The following is an 18,456-nucleotide window of genomic DNA, read 5'->3' on the forward strand; positions in this document are numbered from 1 at the left end:
GTGGAGGACTCAAAGCTAGTATTCTCATTGTTGAAATTGTCTATACGTGGAGAGTTACATATGATTCCTAAGTATCTTTCTCTTCTAGGAGTTACGGTTTGCCAGTTGTTCCTGAACCTGCTGGATGCACACCAGAATTACCTGGGGAGATTATTAAAAATACAGATTCTTGGGCCCCATCCCCGGAGACTGTGAATCAGTAAGTAGATCTAGGGTAGGGCCTGGGAATTTGTATTTTTAAACAAGTAACTTCAGGTGATTCTGATGCCACCAGACTGGTGTTTGGGATTCGCTGGTTTAACAAAAAGTAAATATGGTGGTTTGGCATGGCATTTTAATTTTAGGTAAAAAGTGAACTGAACAGGTGAAATAGAATAGTTGTACAGTGGAAGGACATTTTTAATAATTAGCCTCCTTCGCCCCCTTTTGAAGTCGCTCCCCAAGTAGGGAGAAGAAGAGAGCCCGTTGGGAGGAAGAAAAAGACAGATGGAGTGACAGCCAGAGCGCTGGCAAAGAGAAGAATTATACCTCAATCAAGGAAAAAGAGCTGGAGGAGACACTGCCTGAGAAAAACGAGGAGGAGGAAGAAGAACTTCTTAAGCCTGTGTGGATTCGATGTACCCACTCAGAAAACTACTACTCCAGTGACCCCATGGATCAGGTGGTAGGTGTGAAGTAGGAGAGAAGCTGTAGACCAGGGTTTCTCAACTTTGGCACTGTTTGGCATTTGGGCTGGATGATCCTTTGCGATGAGACCTGCCCTGTGCATGTAGGATGTTGATCAGCATCTCTGGCCTCTTTACTGGATGTCAGTAAAATCCCTTCCCTGTTATGATAACCAAAGCTGTGTTTAGTCTTTGCCAAATGTCCCCTGGGTGGAAACCCCCGCCTCATACTCATCATACGCCTCAAACCACTGCTGTAGACAAAAGCTGTTTTACAAAGGCAAGCGTGCAGTAGATTAATTAAAGTATCTCTTCATTCTGCATTTATTATGACACTGCTAGTCTTGACACTGGTGGTTTTGTAAGCTCTCACTCATGACTACTTTATGTAGTTTGTGGGGGGTGTGTGTGTGTGTGTGTGTGTGTGTCCCCAAATGTGAAATAAGCAAGAATTCGAGTTTGTCTCTTACACGTCTATCCTTGAACAAAGATAACCATAGGAAGTTTCTTGTGCAAATTGGCTAGTTTGTAGAATGGCAGGTGTGGTCACCCTTAATGGGCTCTGGGGAGACTCAGCGCGCATGCTGCTTGAGATGGGGCTCACAGGGCTTGGCATGCCTGTACTCACTGCCATGGTGGACTGCACAAGCTCCTCCATGTGCTCGCTTCTCTTTTCTTCCATCTCCATTTTACTTTCTATCATTCTTACTTTTTTTCCCTCTGTTTCTCCCAATAGTTGTTAACACTTCCAACCCATTAATTTAGGCATATTTGCCACAGAATAGATGCCCAGTAATGTTCATTGATTAAATGAAAGAATAAAAGAATGAATATCTGTAGATTTAGGACATGTGAGGTTGGAGATGTTAGATTTAGTGCATGGGGTCAGTAAGAGAGTGTTCTGTTTCTTTGAATTTTGTGAAAATAGCTTTTACTCACATTGAACCCTTATTTATGGGGACTCCTCTGTCTTTGGAAAAAAGGATTGAGAAATTTCTCATAGTGGTATGATACTTTACTTGATAAATTAGAGTAGGGTTTTTTTTTTTTTTAATTTTTATTTTATCATTAGTTTCAACAGTACATTGGGTAGACATTTATGTAGTTTATAAAAACGATTCCCTGGTTGCTCTCTCCTCTGGCTCTCCACCTAGCCATTACCTTACTGCCGACTGCATTGCCTGTGCTGTGCTCCTCATCCCTGTGACCATCTGTCAACTACTAATTTGTACTTCGTTAACCCTTCACTCCTAGTCATAGTTCTTGTGATACAGGTCAGGGAAGGCTCATATACTGAGACTTTCACGGTGCCAGAACTTCACCCTATGCTTCTCATATTATTTTATTTAATCCTCAAAACATCTCTGGAAAGAGGGTATCTAGCAGTTAAGAATGTTGCTGTAATATAGTCAGCACTGCATAATGGCATTTTGGTCAATGATGGACTGCATTTATGATGTGGTTATAAGATTACATGGAGCTGAAAACTTTCTGTCACCTAGTGACTTTGTGGGCATCGTAATGTCATTGTGCAATGCATTAGTCATGTGTTTGTGGTGATTCTCATATAAACATAACCCACTCAGCTGCCAGCTGTATAGAAGTATAGCACATACACTTATGTATAGTACATAATACTTGATAATGGTAAGAAATTATGTTACTGGTTTATGTATTTACGATACACTTTTTTATTATTATTTTGGAGTGTACTCTTTACTTAGCAAAGAAAAAGTTTGCTGTAAAACAGTAGTCCGTGTTTCACTGGCAGCAGCCTCATATATCTCATGTTTACTGCGTCTCTTGCATGCATCATTTTTTTCTTGTGCTTGATTTAATCCAGTGTTGTTTGGAACAGTAACATGCCCTACAGGTTAGTAGCCTAGGAGGAACAGGTTATACCATCTAGCCTAGGTGTGTAATAGGCCATATTACCAAGGTTTGTGTAAGTGCATTCTATGGTGTCTGCACTATGACAACATTGTTTAATGATGCATTTCTCAGAACATACCACTTTGTTTATGCTGTGCAGACTGCAAGAATACTTGACTTATTGAGACTTAGAACTGGGTTTATTTTTTCAACCAGATGTCTGGAGGGAGGCAGTGGCCAGTGTTTGTGTAGTGGCTCCGTAATGGCAGGGCTTTAAGTTGACATCTGCTGTCTTTCGGAGCATCCACCACAGTTGCAGGATGACTGAGCAGGTTCACGTGTCGTGTCTTTAAACACCTCTGTCTTACACAGCAGACATAGGACGCAGAGGGCAGTGTTGGGTGGACTCTTCCTCTAGTAACTTCCCCAGGCTCCCACAGATCTTTTCTCCTATCTTTTTCTAAAACTGTGTCTTGTGTCGTCTTCAGGGTTTCATTTTTCATCACTGCCATAACAAATTTCCACAAACTATGGCTTGAAACAACACACATTATCTCACAGTTCCGTAGGTCAGAGTCATCTTGGATCTCAGCAGCTAATTCAAGGTGTCTTCCGGAGAGAATCTGTTTTCTTTCTCATTCATATTGTTGGCAAAGTTCAGTTTCTTGTGGCTATAGGTTTGAAGTTTCTTTGCTGGCCTGCAAATAAGGGCTGTTTGTATCTTCCGGAGGCCATGTACATTCCTTGGTTCATGGGCCCTTTCTTCATCTTCAAAACCAGCAGCGTGGGTCAAGGTCTCATGTGCTTTGAATGTCTCGCCTCTTCTTCCATCACACCTCTGACTCCCACTTGGAAAGGTTCTCTGCTTTTAAAGGCTCATATTATATCAGACCCACCCAGATAATTCAGGGTAATCTCCCCATCTCAAATTCTGTTACCTTAATCACTTCTGCAAACTCCTTTCTGCCATGTAAGGTTTCCAGGGATTCAGTTTCCAGGGATTAGGACAGGGACATCTTAAAATAAAACAACAAAGTTGAAGACACTGAAGTTCAGAGAATTTAAACAGGCAGAACTTTTTTTTTTATTATATTTTTATGGGTGTATTAAAACTCCAGTGTAGAAGGAAGTTAATAAACCAGCCCCAAATTTGCCTTTGTGTCTTTGTCATCTGGTGCAGCAAGGTGGTCTGGGTGTCAGTGCGACCCCAGCATCACCAATGTCAGTAATGAGGTGGGACTGAGGGAAAGCAAGTAACTTCTTTTGGGGTAACTGCAGATTTTATGATTTCTTTAATTTTTTAACGTCTGAAAGGTCTGGTTCTCCCATTTTGAAATTACTAAGTCAAAGAGTGTGGACATTTAAGATGATTTTCAACCTGAGAAGAGAGTGGGGAAAAGTGAAGAGCTCCCTCCAGGAATGCGTTGTGTTTGTTGAGAGAGAGAGAGGTGGGGGCGGGGGGAAGGGAGAGAGAGAGAGAATATCCCTGTGTTTATGAGGTATGTGTGTGTGTGGGGAGATGTATAGGATACTTCTTTTTCATCATTGGATTAATCTGGAAGATAGCCTACCAATGTAGACTATCAGTGATTTTTAGTTGGGGAAATGTATGCTTTTTAGGAGGGTGTCACAATTTTTTTTGTCATATCAAAAGGGCAAAGATAAACAATTCTAATGTTTTTGAATGTTGGCAAAGTGCATCTTCCTGAGGACTGTGTCAGCCAACTATGCATGATTCAGAACATCATTTGCCAGCACTGCGCATTTTGTTTTTAAATGTTTGTTAAATTGAGGGTTGATAAATGGGACCTTTCTGTTACAAATCTTTGATTACTTATGAAGTCTTATGTCTCTTTGGTATGACTGTTTTTTACATAGTTTTAATACCGATCCTTTATTTTTCAAAGGGAGATTCTACTGTAGTTGGAACAAGTAGGCTTCGTGACTTATATGACAAATTTGAGGAAGAGTTGGGGAGCAGGCAAGAAAAGGCCAAAGCCGCTAGACCTCCATGGGAGCCTCCAAAGACGAAGCTAGATGAAGATTTAGGTGAGTCAGAAGTTACTAGACCAAGATCCTTGCTCTTTTATTATTGCTTAATCCCGGACTTTTGGGATGTGTCCTTGAGAGTCCCAAATATAGATTTACCCTTTTTCATTTTATTTTCCTTAATTAAAGTCAGCAGAATACATAGTAATGGAACTTTCTTCTTTTTTATCTTAGTCTTCCTCAGCTAACATTCAGTGGAATATATGAGAAATCTCCTTTGCAAGGCACAGTAACAGTTGTGTCCATTGTAGAATTGTCTAGTCTTAGAATCAGAAGGGACCATTCTAGCCTTCTACTCAAAGCAGGAGCCTGTTCCTATGCCTTGTGCCTCTGACAGGCAGGCATCCCCTTACGGCCCTGTCCACTGCTGGGGTGCTCCTGTTTGATGAGGAAACGCTAGCTACAGCCCGGCTCTATTTGAAGGTTTCTCTCACATAGACAGTTTCCATTAACATTCTCATATGGTGGTCTGTTTTTTCATGTGTCCGAGATTCCAAGTAGAAAGTAGATGGCGAGATCTTTGAGGATAGAAACCGCTTATTAGTATTTTGCATCCTTAGCCCCTAACAGAATGCCATGCGTAGATGAGACATTCTCTGTGCCTTTTCCTGTGTGTTCTCTGGCTCACCTCTGCCCACCTTCATTGCATCTCCTATACTGAGAGGTAGTATCCATGGTGGGTAAAAGCAATGACCGAACCAGCTGGCCTGGGTTCGAATCCCTGCTCCATCTCTTGAAATGTGATCTTGGGCAAGTGACTTAATCTCTCTGTGCCTCACTTTTCTCATCTATAAAAGAGGAATGACAATAGCATCTTTCTCCTGCAGTACGCTTGACAATACGACCGTGTAAAGCTTGGGTTTTATTACTATGCTGTACTACATTAATCTCTTGTAGGATTAATCTAAGTTCTAGGTCTGTTTTTTTTTTTTATTGTGGTAAAATACACACAACACAAAATGTATCTTTTAACCATTTTTAAATGTGCAGTTCAGTAGCTTTAAGTGCATTCACATTGTTGTACAGTCTCCAGAGCTCTTCTCATCCTGCTAATCTGAAACTCTGTACCCGTTAAACAGCAGCTCTGCATCTCCGCCCTGCAGCCGCGCTGCCAACCACCACTCCACTTTCTGTTTCCATGAATCTGACAACTCTAGGTACGATGTATAAGTAGAATCGCACAATATTTTTCTTTTTGCGACTGGCTCATTTCACTTAGCATAATTCTCAGTCAGTTTTTATTCATTCACTTCCAAGGACTGAAATCTTTTATGGCTACTATTCGGAGAAAAACATTTAAACTCTTCAGTCTGGCATTCACAGCCCTCAGTCTGGCAGGCACGACACTTCATCCCCTCACCTCTTGGTATTTTTCTGGCCCAGCCAGAGTCCACACATGCTCTTGCTTCCGTGCGCTTGCCCGCAGTGCTCCTTCTGTGTTCCTTTCCTCTTACCTCCTCCTTATCAGCCCAGCCCCACCTTACCCCACCTCCCTGCCTCGGTCATGTGATCCCTGCCCGGAAATCTTCGGTGACCTTCCCCGCTCAGAGGGGACTTGATCTTTTGTGAACTGCTGCACTTTTTTGAATATGAAACTCCGTACTGCTGCCGTGGTTTGCATTTTCTCTGGCATCGTTCATTAAGTCGTTCTGTGTAAAAATCTTTGTTTGCTTCCCCAGCTAGATGGGGTATATTATTTTTCATGGTATTGCTGAGCAGAGTGCTTGGTGCAGAGTAGGCACTCAAATGTTTGTCGAAAGAATAAACAACTATCCTTACATTTAGAGGTTTGGGTCATTTGGAAGTCTCTATGTATACCCACTTTCAACTTCTCTCCTTGTTTTTCCCCTTGCCTCTATTAGAAAGTTCCAGTGAATCTGAGTGTGAGTCCGATGAAGACAGCACCTGTTCTAGCAGCTCAGACTCTGAAGTTTTTGATGTTATTGCAGAAATCAAACGCAAAAAGGCCCATCCTGACCGACTTCATGATGAACTTTGGTACAATGACCCAGGCCAGGTGCGCATGTTTTTATGCTCTTGCTGTGCAGGTTGCAAACCTACACACACATCACATTTATGACTCCAGGCTCTGCATGTTGGCTCGTACGAAACTGAATTTTCCTCTCAGGGCTGTGCACCATTCTTTGGAGCTCATTTCTTTTCGGCTTCAGAGTTCAGCTCCAAAGCATAAGCACCAGAGCAACTGTTCCTTGAATCATATTTGACATGTTGGTAAATCCTGTGTTAGAGAACAGGATAATGGTGCTGCCTCATTAAACTTGTAGAAGACTTAGAGGTCTTTTTAAGAGCAGTTCATCTGGAAGGTGTCTTGCAGCAATATAGTAAACAATGTCTTCAGTCCTATAAGACTTCATATTTCTTAGTCGATAATAGCCACAATTCCTTGTAATTCATTCTAAGTTCTCTTCCTTGTTAAGCATGCTTGAGCTAATGATGTCATAGCTGGACATTTTTTTCTACTTATCGTTTTATTATGAAGTAATACATAATATGAAATAATATCTTTATAGGGGATTTGTATTTTACAAATATAATAAATACAAAAATAGTATCTTTAATGCATTATGAAGTTATTAAGCACAGTAAAACATATACCTATTAAAAGATATCTTAAACTTTATATTTCGCAAATAAATTCATACTATTCTATATTAATATGAATGCTCTTCTGGCGATAGATGACAGCTATCTAAATTTTTTTTCCGATAGAATTAATATAGTTAGAATGCTTGACAGAAGTGTACTTTTTGGTCCCTTTTGCTTTCTTGGAATTGAGCAGAAATGTTTACAATTGTCAATGTGTTTTGAAACTTACTTTGATATTTTAATCATGTATATGATCTACCTGAACAGCTTTAGTGAGTTATAATTCACATACCATACACTTTACATACTTAAAGCGTACACTTCAGGTTTTTTTTAGGATATTCACAGAATTGTACAACCATCTTCACAATCTAATTTTAGAGCATTATAATCTCTCTTAAAAGAAACTCTGTGTCCATCAGTAGTCAATCCCCTGCCCCTCAGTGTGGTCTTTTTAATGGACTGTTCTCCTATCAAGAAGCCTACCCGTTGGCTTCTGTTAGTTTTTATTCCTATCCGAGATTTACCAGGGACTTCTATATAGTCTCACCATTCCGTTTACTGTTTTTGGTTTTGTGTTCTCTATATAGTTGAGCCTTATAAAGGGCTGATCTACATCGCGGCCCAGACCCTGATAAAAGGCAGGAATGTAGGATGTCTTGTCTTTCCCCCTGGAAATCAGCACTAAGTGATTTTTCCACATTGTGATTAGCATTAGGAGTATCTGTGACTTTTGAGGGAATCCCATTATATTCAGCTACTACTTTGGATAATGTCTTAATATGACATTTTTTTTAGGTAGCAGTGTTATTCCTCTGCCATACCACCAGGAGCTTTAGATTTCTCCAAAGAATAGAGGAAGTTACAATTTTTCCCTTTTTTATTTCTTTTCAAAGTTTTACTGAGATATTTTCATTGGACACGATAAGTTACAAATCCCTACACCTTTAAAGAACCATGTATGTGTGTATGTATATATATGTATATACACAGATATATGAACATATGTGTTATCATATGTGTTACATATATATAAATACATGTTTTGTTAATACAAAGAAGGTAAAAAATGGAACTCCATTTCCTCAGTCTCTAAAATGATGCTGTAGTTTCTTTTGTGATTCAGTTAGCTGTCTGCTAACTGCTGTCCCTACAGGCCCCTTTTTGAAGGGAGACTTGGGTGGACAATGATGCTGGCTGAGGACTGTTTATATTGAGTAAACTCATGAAACTGGCTTTTAAGGCCCTTTAAGAATTTTACCTCGGTTCGGCTTCTGTGGTCCTCGCGCTCACATAATGATCCGTCCCATTTAGATGGCTCTCACGTCCATGGAACGTAACAGGCTTTTTTCCTTCTCTTTTTTTTCTCATGCTAGTGCCTCATGTAGAATAGCCATCTTTTTCTGTCCTGTTCAGCCCTTCACATTTCGTCTCTGTGAAAACTGGTATTTCCATCTGGACTGACCTTTTTTTCGTTTTCTTTAAAACTACTAAGCATATCATGTGTATGTTATTTCTCCTATCTAGAATAAATTTCCTTGCGTACAGCAGGTCCTTGAATAATGTTTCATTCAATGTCATTTCGGTATAATGTTGATGATTTGCCCTAGGAACTGAACTCTTGTTATATCCACTAGCCTATGGTAAAACTTTTTTTTTTTTTTTATGTTGTTTCACTGCATTTCCAAGAACCAACAATGACGTTAAGTGAAGACTTACTGTACATGGACCCTGAGCTATTTATCACTCTTTCCCCCACAACAATGCTTAGCAGTCATCTTTCTATCCGAGAGGCATTCAGGAATTATTCACTGATTAAATTGCATGGATGGAATTCATGGCAGTAAAATGAATTCCGGTGAAAAAACAGACATAGACTCACTTGCTCAGTGTTGAAATTTTTTTCTGGTTCTAGTAGGCATTTTCTTCTCTCTGCTTCAGGTACCTTTATGTTTCTTTTTTGAAAACATTTAATCTGCAGGTTACTTTCAAAACACTGTGTGCTCCTTCAGTATACAAAATATGCTTTTCTTTTGTGAAAGAGCCATTTGTCCTGAAAGAGGAAATAGGAGAAATATACTTAAAAGTGGTAGGAGAAGATGGGGGCAAACAGTGCGCTGACACTGATATTTTCTGCCTGGCTGCACAAGTAACTCGGGAACCCAGCGTTGTCTCACAATTTCCTTTCATCAGACAATATGGACAGTTTGCAGCTTTATTAGTTTTGGAACATCCGTTTAATCTTCTAACCGTGACAGCCTCTTCAGAGCTTCAATACTTGTGACATTAAAACCCACACAGTTTCTAAAACATCATCATGTAGGGTGTTGATTTTCCCCCCAATAAAAATTCCCTTTGTTCCTGACAGATGAATGATGGACCACTCTGCAAATGCAGTGCGAAAGCGAGACGCACAGGAATTAGACACAGCATTTATCCCGGAGAAGAGGTAACTGGTTGTAAGCACCGAGAGCCTGAAAGTAGACAGATGCTGTTGCTGTTCTTTTCCCTATAAATGAAATAATACCTTTGAAAAAGTCTTTTTATATTCCGTAATAGTCTCTGTTGCTAATAATTGGAGAAGAAAAGTATTTGGGTTTGGAGTTGGAGTGGGGAATGTTGCCAAGGAAACTCAAAAGTTTTGGAGGGTTCATTATTTAAAATAGGCAAGGGATATCCGAGGTTTTTTGTTTTTTTGTTTTTTTTTTTTAGTTTTTATTTTAAGTCTCCGAAAACTGTATGTATTGTAATTTCTTTCATGTTTTTATTACAAATAGTTATGAATTCCTCTGGGGAAATGATCTCACTAAGGGTCTGTAGGGCATGCACCCTCTTTCCCTTGGGGTACACAAGGTCTGCTGCTGTCTTTGTTAATCTGTTGCCCCCACTAAACTGAATAGCCCACGGACTGTTCTAACTCCAGACCCAGCACCTGGCCCATCAGGGACACATATTTGGATATGTCTGACTGATTAGGTTGAATACTCTTACATAATAGTTATATATAACTATTCTCTTTCAATTACTTTCCTTCATTTTCTCCCATTATCTTTAATTTTTATAATGTTCTTATTAATCCTGGGATTGTCACTTTATGATTCAGCATATTATGTTTAAACATAATAGATATAAATCCTTAGTTTCTATTTAAAAACTTGTTTGAGTTGGTTCCAATAATTGGAATAAATGAGACAGTGATAGATATTTTGAACTGCTTGTCTCACTTTTACTTCATTTGTCTTTGAAAGTTGGCGTGTGTGACAAGGAACTATGGGACAAGGTCTGTACTTTGTGAGTGTCCACGTGCGTGCCTCAGGTTGGGCTCTCTGAAAGCAGATGCTGTAGTGGAGTGCGGGGTGTGAGGTGTTTAATAGGGATCAGGCAGGAAGAGAGTGGAGGCAGGATTGAGCAGAGGGAGAAGTCAAGCTGTGATGGGCCTGATAAAGCCTGACCTGTCAGAATTGGCTTGCTGGAATGTTCTTCATACCCCATCTCCCTCTGTCCCCAAAGCAGTCTGCCAAAGGAAGGGAATGACTTTGGGGTAGGAGGATCTGCAGAGGAGTCTGACTGTAAAGGAACCAGTGGCTGCAGGCTGTCTGCTACCTGCTGCCTTCCCAGGCCCTGTTTTGAAGAGAGACCTGGGTGGACAGTGATACTGGCTGAGGACCTACGGGCAGGCAAACCCATACTCACAGTACGTGTTTATTCCTGTGAGAGTAGACTTCTGACTCAGGATGGATAGGGCTGATGCAGTCTACTTCCTACGAAGTGGCAGGTTGGTCTTCTCAAGGAATAGTGCCATTTGGGGGGCCCAGCGCTGGTCATTGGAGGTGGCTGGTTGGACGTTCGACAGTGGCAGTCAACTTAGCCAGCTTAGCTTTGGTAAGCGTGTGTATGCTCTTGGGCTTATGTGAAGCCTCTATCTGTGCTACTGTGCCCACTTCATTCATATGCCCATCCTTTCAACTATGGTGGCTGATGACTGAGGCTGGCTGACACCATCTGGCTGAGTCATTTTGTGACTCACTGGGTTAGCACCTCTTCCATAGTGAGTGCTCTCCAATGGACACCTACATGTGATGGAGAGATTGTCATACTCACTCTCATTTGTCTACCCACAAATCTCTACCCCAACACCTTATTCCTGATCTTCCAATTTTTTTCCTCCTAAACTTCTGACCAGCTGGCATGGCCACGTGCTTCTAACCTGAATCCATCTGTATTCTAACCTCAGGCCACTTCTCTTTGCATACAAAGTGGATGACCAGGTATACCACCTAAAACTTTGCCCATTTGGAAGATTCTCCCTCATAACTGTCTTTCCAAGCCAATCCTGAATGAGGCTGCAGTGCTGTCCGTTTTCAGCTTGAACTCCCTTACTGACTGACCCATCTGCAAACCAAGCTTGAGCTTTCCCTTCAGCTTTCATTCTTCCATTCTTAGTCATCAGCTGAGAGAGGGGTGCTGGTGCAACACTGGTAGGCTACCTGCTCATGCAGGTGGATCGTGCCTGCTGCTCCTTTGTGTGCTTGATTCTGGGTGTATCACCTCCATCTCATGTGAGATTGTCAGACTTGTGCCTGAGTGGGACTGACAGAACCTAGCTTATGTTGGGCATTTCCAACCACTTGTTTGTTTGCTGTACCTTGGCCACGCCTTCCTTATCTACCAGGGCCCAGTAAGCGCACGAGGAGTCGGTTTTTAAAGGCATATCATTCTTTACTCTAGATGGCATGGCTTTGCTCCAGAACCCCAGAGACCAACATTGTGATTCTCAGCACGGCCCCGAACTCCGCTCAGCATCTTTTCCCACCAGCACTGTAGGATTTGCTGAATTGTGTGGCCCCTGCAGCAGGGCTGCTTGCAGCGTAGCTTGGAACTGCAGAGGTCTTTCTCATCTGAGCCACACTCAGAGCTGATACTCTCTGTACCACTCTATAAATGGGCTGAAGCAATATTCCTAGGTGGGGATTATGCTGCCTCCTGAACCCAAATAGGACCACTTGTTGTGCTTCCTTCTTAACTGTTGAAGGTGGAAGAGGTGATAATTTGTCTTTTACTTTGCATGGATGTCTTGGCACTCCTCCAGACGACTGAGTCTTAAAAATGTTGTGGCTGTGGTAGGCCCCTGAATCTTTGTAGGGCTTATCTCACCTTCTGGAGCGTGTGCGTTTTACCCAGGCTTTTAGCTTGATCAACATAATAATGTCAAAGATGCAATGGAGCAATATAATGCTCTGCAGTATGTCCAGAAGGTCGAGAGCTCCTTGGACTGCATCATTACCACAAGTGGAAGAGTTAACACAGACTGGCAACAAAATCGTAAACGTTGTCTGTTCTATGCAGATGAGAATCATTTCTTATCCTTATTCTGATGGGGATAGAAAAGGATACATTCTGCGAATTATTTGCCACATATTTTGTACCTGAGATCATATTAATCTTCTCTAAGCTACAGTACCTGGCACAGCAGGTGAACTTAGAGCTGCTACTTTGTTGAGCTTGTGGTAGTCTACAGTTGTCCTCTAGGATCCATTTAGTTTCTTTAGGAGCCAAATTGTTAAACAGATAGTGATTGGGGCATCACCCCTGTGTCGTTCAGATCCTTAAGGGTGGCACTAATCTCCACCATCCCTGTGCGCAATGCTGTTTTTGATGCCCATGTTGAGGGGAGTTGGTAATTTCATTGGCTTCCCCTTGACCTTTCCCATTGTGATGGCTCTTACTCCACAGATCAAGGACCCAGTGCGGGTTGGTGCCATTAGCAAGTTTTATCAATTTCATTCGATACATTCAGGGACCAGGGAAATGACCACTGGGTGGATTTTTGGATTCAGTGGTCCTACTGTAAGCCAGACCTTGACCAAGATTTCCGTTACTGCCTTGGCCTCATGTCCTCCACTCTCTTGAGGGTATGAGGATGATGCATCCAGTTTCTCAGAAATGTTGATTCTGATGCTGAGTCCAACATGCCTTGAACTCTCTGGGTTCTGTTTTCCCCAATGTTCTGTTACCTGGGTCAGTGGCCAGAGGCCCCTTGGAAAAGTGAGGATTGTTGTGACCATTTTTGCATGTAATGGTATTGCAAGGCCTCCTGGGAACTGGCCACCTCTTCAGTCAGTAGATTTCAATCTGAAAACTTGATCAGATCTGGAACTAGGCAGGGAATCATGACTTTATTGGAGCAACTTACCTTCAGCTACTCGATTTTCCATTCTTGATTTCTTTTGTTGGTACAAACTAAGTAGTACTTTTGTCCGCTACCCATTTATTTGTACCTAAGGACACCATGTTCTGTTGACTACTTCCTTGACTTTTTATGAGACAGACCCCCTTGGCTGCCACTTTGATCTTGCTGGTCATAATGATAATTATGCAAACTGCCTTCTGACAGTTAGCCCTATCATCTATTTGGCCTCTTTTGTTTCAGAGTCCTGTCACATTTGTTGCTGTTAGGAAACTTTGTTCTGTGACAGCCTCTTTTACAGTCATCCTTGGCCTGCAGAAGAGGCCACCACTGATCTTCCTAGTAAAGCTGGTGCCCCTCCACCAGCACATTCCTTTTGGTCTTGGTAAAGGCCATATCCACTCAGCCTTCCCATAGAATATGATTATCTGGTATATTTTTCAGTCATAGATATTATATCTATTACAATATGCCCACTTCCTGGAGTCTTTGCATTCCTGCCTCCTCTATCATGGCAATTTTGATATTTTAACTTTTCACTTAATGTAGGCCATCACTTTTTTACTCTTTTAGGAGACATCTTAATAGGGAATTCCCAGCATCTCCTGGTGTCTTTGAATCATGAATGCTCCCTTTTTATAATCTGGCCATTTTGATCAATCCCTCTAAACATCTGGTTCTGTGCAGACTGCTGTTGCTGGTACATGCTGGCTAGTTCTTGGAGCTCCTTTGGGACATAATCTCTCTTCCCAGCACCTCCCCAGCTGGGCTGTGCTGTGAAATGACCTTAATTATAGGTCCGTTGGCCAGGAAGAGAGACTGATTGGGTACTGGGGTGGGGGCGAGGGATGGGGGATGTTTCTGGGTCCATTACAGGCTTTCCTTGGTTGGACGTTAATAGTCTTTTAAAATCTACTCACTCTGACTTAGAGAAGCCCTGGGCTTGGTCCTGGTTTGCTCTGACTTCTCACTGCAGGTGATGAGAGCTTCTTTGTGTGCCTCCAAAAGGCCCTCTGGCTTTCACATCTGGCTTCCAGTAGCCTTTTTGCCTCCTCTGCTGTTCATTTCTGTAGAGAAATGATTCTCCAGGTGAAGTCTTCTGACTAGTATCAGCATCACTTGGGAACTTGTTAGAACTACAGATTCTCAAATTGCATTAGCTGCTGAATTAAACTCTTGAGGTGGGGAGCAAGCAACCTGAGATTTAGCAAGTCATCCAGGTGATTTTAAGGCACACCAGAGTTTGAATAACATGGTAGAGCATCAGTGGTGCTTAGCAGAAGCCATCCATACCACTATTCTTATAGCTATCATTCTCTTATAATCTTAAATATCTGCTTCTACTGATAAAGCCTCCTTATTCATCATCACTGAAAGTGAGATGTGCCATCTGGTGCCAGAGGCTGTGTGCTCCACCTACCAGCGTGATGGGGTCCTTATTGCCAGTTGGGGGTAAGTGATTCACCTCTAGAACCCCTTCTTCTCTGCTTTTTTGGATCACTCTTGGTACCAACTCTTACACATTGGATTTTCCAGAAGCAGATGCTGAGATGGAATTTGGGATGCATGATGTTTCTTAGGGATCTTCACCTGTGAACGGAAGAGGATGTAAGCAGGATTGGGCAGAGAGATTAGTCGAACCATGTCAGCCCCAACAAAACCCCATCTACGTGGTGATGATCCGAGGAAAGATTATTATCTGTTTGAATTGGGCTGCGATGGCTGAGCCTTTATGCCTTTGCCTTGCTCTGAGACTCTCTGCTGTCCATTCTCTACACGGCGGGCAGCAGGTCCTTCCCTGAAAGGTGGTCTGGGTTGATCGCAGTGTACCCAGTGATTCCACTGATGCTTCTTTTGCTCGCTTTCTGTTTTCTTTTTCCTGTCTTAAGCTCCATGCATATTCCTCTCCTACTTTCATTTCTGATCCCTTCTATTTTTACTTAGTATATTTAATCCTTTTGCTGTTTTTTTCCTCTGTTATAACCTACTGCTATTACTTCTGAAATTATTTTTCCCTCTTTTTTTCCCAGCCAAAGGTCAATTTTTATATTATTTTACAAATAAAAGGGAAGCTAGTCATAGAAATTTAAATCTAGAAAGATCTTTATATTATCTGAACCTGTCGTTTATATATGGGGCAATGAATTGAATGTTGGGGACCAGCCAGCCCTTTTTTATTCATCTAGTTAACGGTAAAGTGAATAAAAGTGAATATTGTTCTTTCCTACTAGCCTGTGAAGGAGCACACATAAAACCTCTTTTGTCTGATGTGAAGCTAGACAATGCAGTCCATTTTTAAATAAACATATTATTATCCTTCTTTACTTTTAATCTCACTTTTCCCCCCTCAGGCCATCAAGCCCTGTCGTCCTATGACCAATAATGCTGGCAGACTTTTCCACTATCGAATTACAGTCTCCCCTCCTACAAACTTTTTAGTAAGTTCCTAACAAAATCAGATTTTATTTATTTTGAAATGTAAATGGTTGAATGTGTGTACATAGGATAAAATATGAATAGACTAAATATTGACTCAGTTCTTAAAAGTTCTTTGTTTTAAAAGTATTCTACTTTATTTTAATAAAATTGCCTTTATCATAATGACTTTTGTTTTGACCTTCTTACTATACTACTTTCTGTACTTTTTTCATTTATATTGTTGGTGCCACATAATAGCCAAAGAATTATGGAGCTATTCATTGGAGCTATGGAGTTGAAAGAATGCTTTCAACATCTTTTAAAAATTACTGAATAGCTTATACATTTTTAAGTGACCCAAATAAGAAAATCTATTGTATTTATGACAGTAAATAATAATACTTAATATTTATCGACTATGGTATTAGGCACCATTCTAAGTGTATAACATGTATTAACTCATTTCTCACAACAAACTGATGAAGTAGATATTATCATCCCCACTCAGCAGATGGGGTATTCCATGTTTTTCAGGTGCGGTTAAGTAGCTTGCTTAAGATTGTTCAGGTAGTAAGTGGCAGAGTGGGGATTTGAACCTAGGCAGACAGACTCCATCACGCATGGCTGTATGCTATTCCACTATGCTATATTGCCTTTAACATGACAATTTATTCATTTCGGTTACTCGCATCATCAAGAGATTCAAAATGATTATTAATAATTATATATTTTCACTTTATTGAAATGTAATTCATATGCCACAAGATATACCCATTAAAGTGTGTATTTCATGATATTTAATCTTTTCACAGAATTGTGAAACCATCACCACAATCTAATTTTAGAACATTTTCGTCATCCCCAAAAGAAACCCTGTACTATTAGCATTCAGTTCTTTTCCACCCCTTAGCCTTCATCAACTACTAAGATATTTTCTCTGTTGTTTGCCTATTCTAGATATTTCCTGTAAATGGGAGCCTAGAATATGTGATCTTTTTGGCTTCTGATTTCACTTAGCATAATGTTTTCAAGATTCATTTGTGTTGTATCGTGCAGCTTCATTCCTTTTAATGGCCAAATATTATTCTATAATATAGAATGGATATACTATATTTTATTTGTCCATTCATCAGTTGATAAACATTTGTGTACAAGTTTTTGTGTGGATGTATGTTCTCATTTCTCTTGGTTATAAACCTAGGACTAGAGTTGATGGATTGTGTGGTCACTCTATGTTTAATATTTTGAGGAGCCACCAAATTGTTTTCCAGAGTGGCTGTACCATTATTATTTTTTTAGAAGCTCTTTTTATTGTTTTTAATTTAGACCAGCTTTGTTAAGTTATTCAAGTAGAAAGTAGTGGTAGTATTGACAAAACAAATAATGTACATTTAGATATTCTTTAGTCCTCCCCCTGCCAAGTTTATGTATAATAGTATGTATATATAATATTTAAAAGAATAATATTTAATACCTATGTAAAAGACATATCTTTTAGGTTACCAGTCTGGATAATTAGCTCCATATTTAGTATTTAGGATTAAAGATGGTGGGCAGTAAGAATGGCATAAAGAAGAGAGTCTGTTATGCATAGATCAACGTTTGTATGTTTTAATTACATATTAAATTTTAATTAAGATTTTCATCATTATTCAGGAATTGATTTATTATAGCTTTTGGTGTGTTGACTTTTTCTTGGAGGGCCTGAGAATGGAACTGTGAGGGGCTGAACTGGCAGGGACCTCGAGGCCTTCAAGAGCCTTGCAGGTTGTTGCTAGTTTTGACCATCTTGATGCTGAGTCTTTTTCACTTTGAGCTTTGAGTCAACTATGTGTTATCTTGTTCTTTTTAAGACTTCTATTAGTTCAGAAATATAGTTCAGTAAGAACTATAGTGTGGAATTATAAATTACTAGAAAAGGAAGACATGTAGCTTTTTTTTTTCTTAATAGCATCTATATAAACATTCTTGGTTGTCTTAGTACATAAATATTGCCGAAGCGAGAGAATTCCACTTACAATTAAACTTTTGTATAAAGTTCTTCCTAGTGTTTGGAAAAACATTAACAAAGTTTATGGAGTCTCTACATTTTTCCTGTTGGTTGCTTTGTGTCCTGATGGATTTCTTCACACACAGATCATGTCATTATTTAATTTAAGCTTTACGTTTCTGTTTGTTTTTAGACTGACAGACCAACTGTTATAGAATATGACGATCATGAGTATATCTTTGAAGGATTTTCTATGTTTGCACATGCTCCCCTGACCAATGTAAGTATGTGCTGATTGGCTGGCTTTCTCTGTCCTTATGTCCCTTCCTTCCCTTCATTCTTTTTTTCTAAAAATCAAAATAAATTTCCTTTCCTCTGACTTCTAAGCAACATTTACTTTGTGTCCCTCTGCATGAGCTGCAGGAAGTCTGTGGCAGTGTGTGTCAGGTGGGAATGTGACATCTGTGCTAATTGAGTCACAGGTTTGGTCCACATTAAATGGTGTAAGTAACGTGTCAGAATAACATTTTGAGAGTGTGAAAGATTGAAAAAGATAGATAAACTGTGGAGTAATGTGTCAAAGCTATTTTGGGTTGGGTGTCCTTCAAAAGAAAGTTGGAAAGTTTTAAGAAGAAGCTATTATTTAGTCTCTGAGCTACAGAAAAAGA

At 40.3% G+C, this 18,456-nt stretch overlaps 1 protein-coding gene across 1 annotated transcript in view; it reads left to right on the forward strand.

Annotated features, from left to right (window-relative positions):
- DROSHA (drosha ribonuclease III) overlaps positions 1 to 18,456 on the forward strand; it is a 107,393-nt gene that overhangs the window by 13,225 nt on the left and 75,712 nt on the right. The window contains 7 exon segments of the mRNA XM_039842733.1: positions 89 to 199; positions 433 to 664; positions 4,445 to 4,586; positions 6,449 to 6,603; positions 9,562 to 9,642; positions 15,732 to 15,818; positions 17,982 to 18,068. Of these exon segments, the coding sequence (XP_039698667.1) occupies positions 89 to 199; positions 433 to 664; positions 4,445 to 4,586; positions 6,449 to 6,603; positions 9,562 to 9,642; positions 15,732 to 15,818; positions 17,982 to 18,068 (895 nt within the window).

Source organism: Pteropus medius, unplaced genomic scaffold, assembly GCF_902729225.1.
Source record: "Pteropus medius unplaced genomic scaffold, Ma_sr-lr_union100, whole genome shotgun sequence".
Taxonomy (NCBI): domain Eukaryota; kingdom Metazoa; phylum Chordata; class Mammalia; order Chiroptera; family Pteropodidae; genus Pteropus; species Pteropus medius.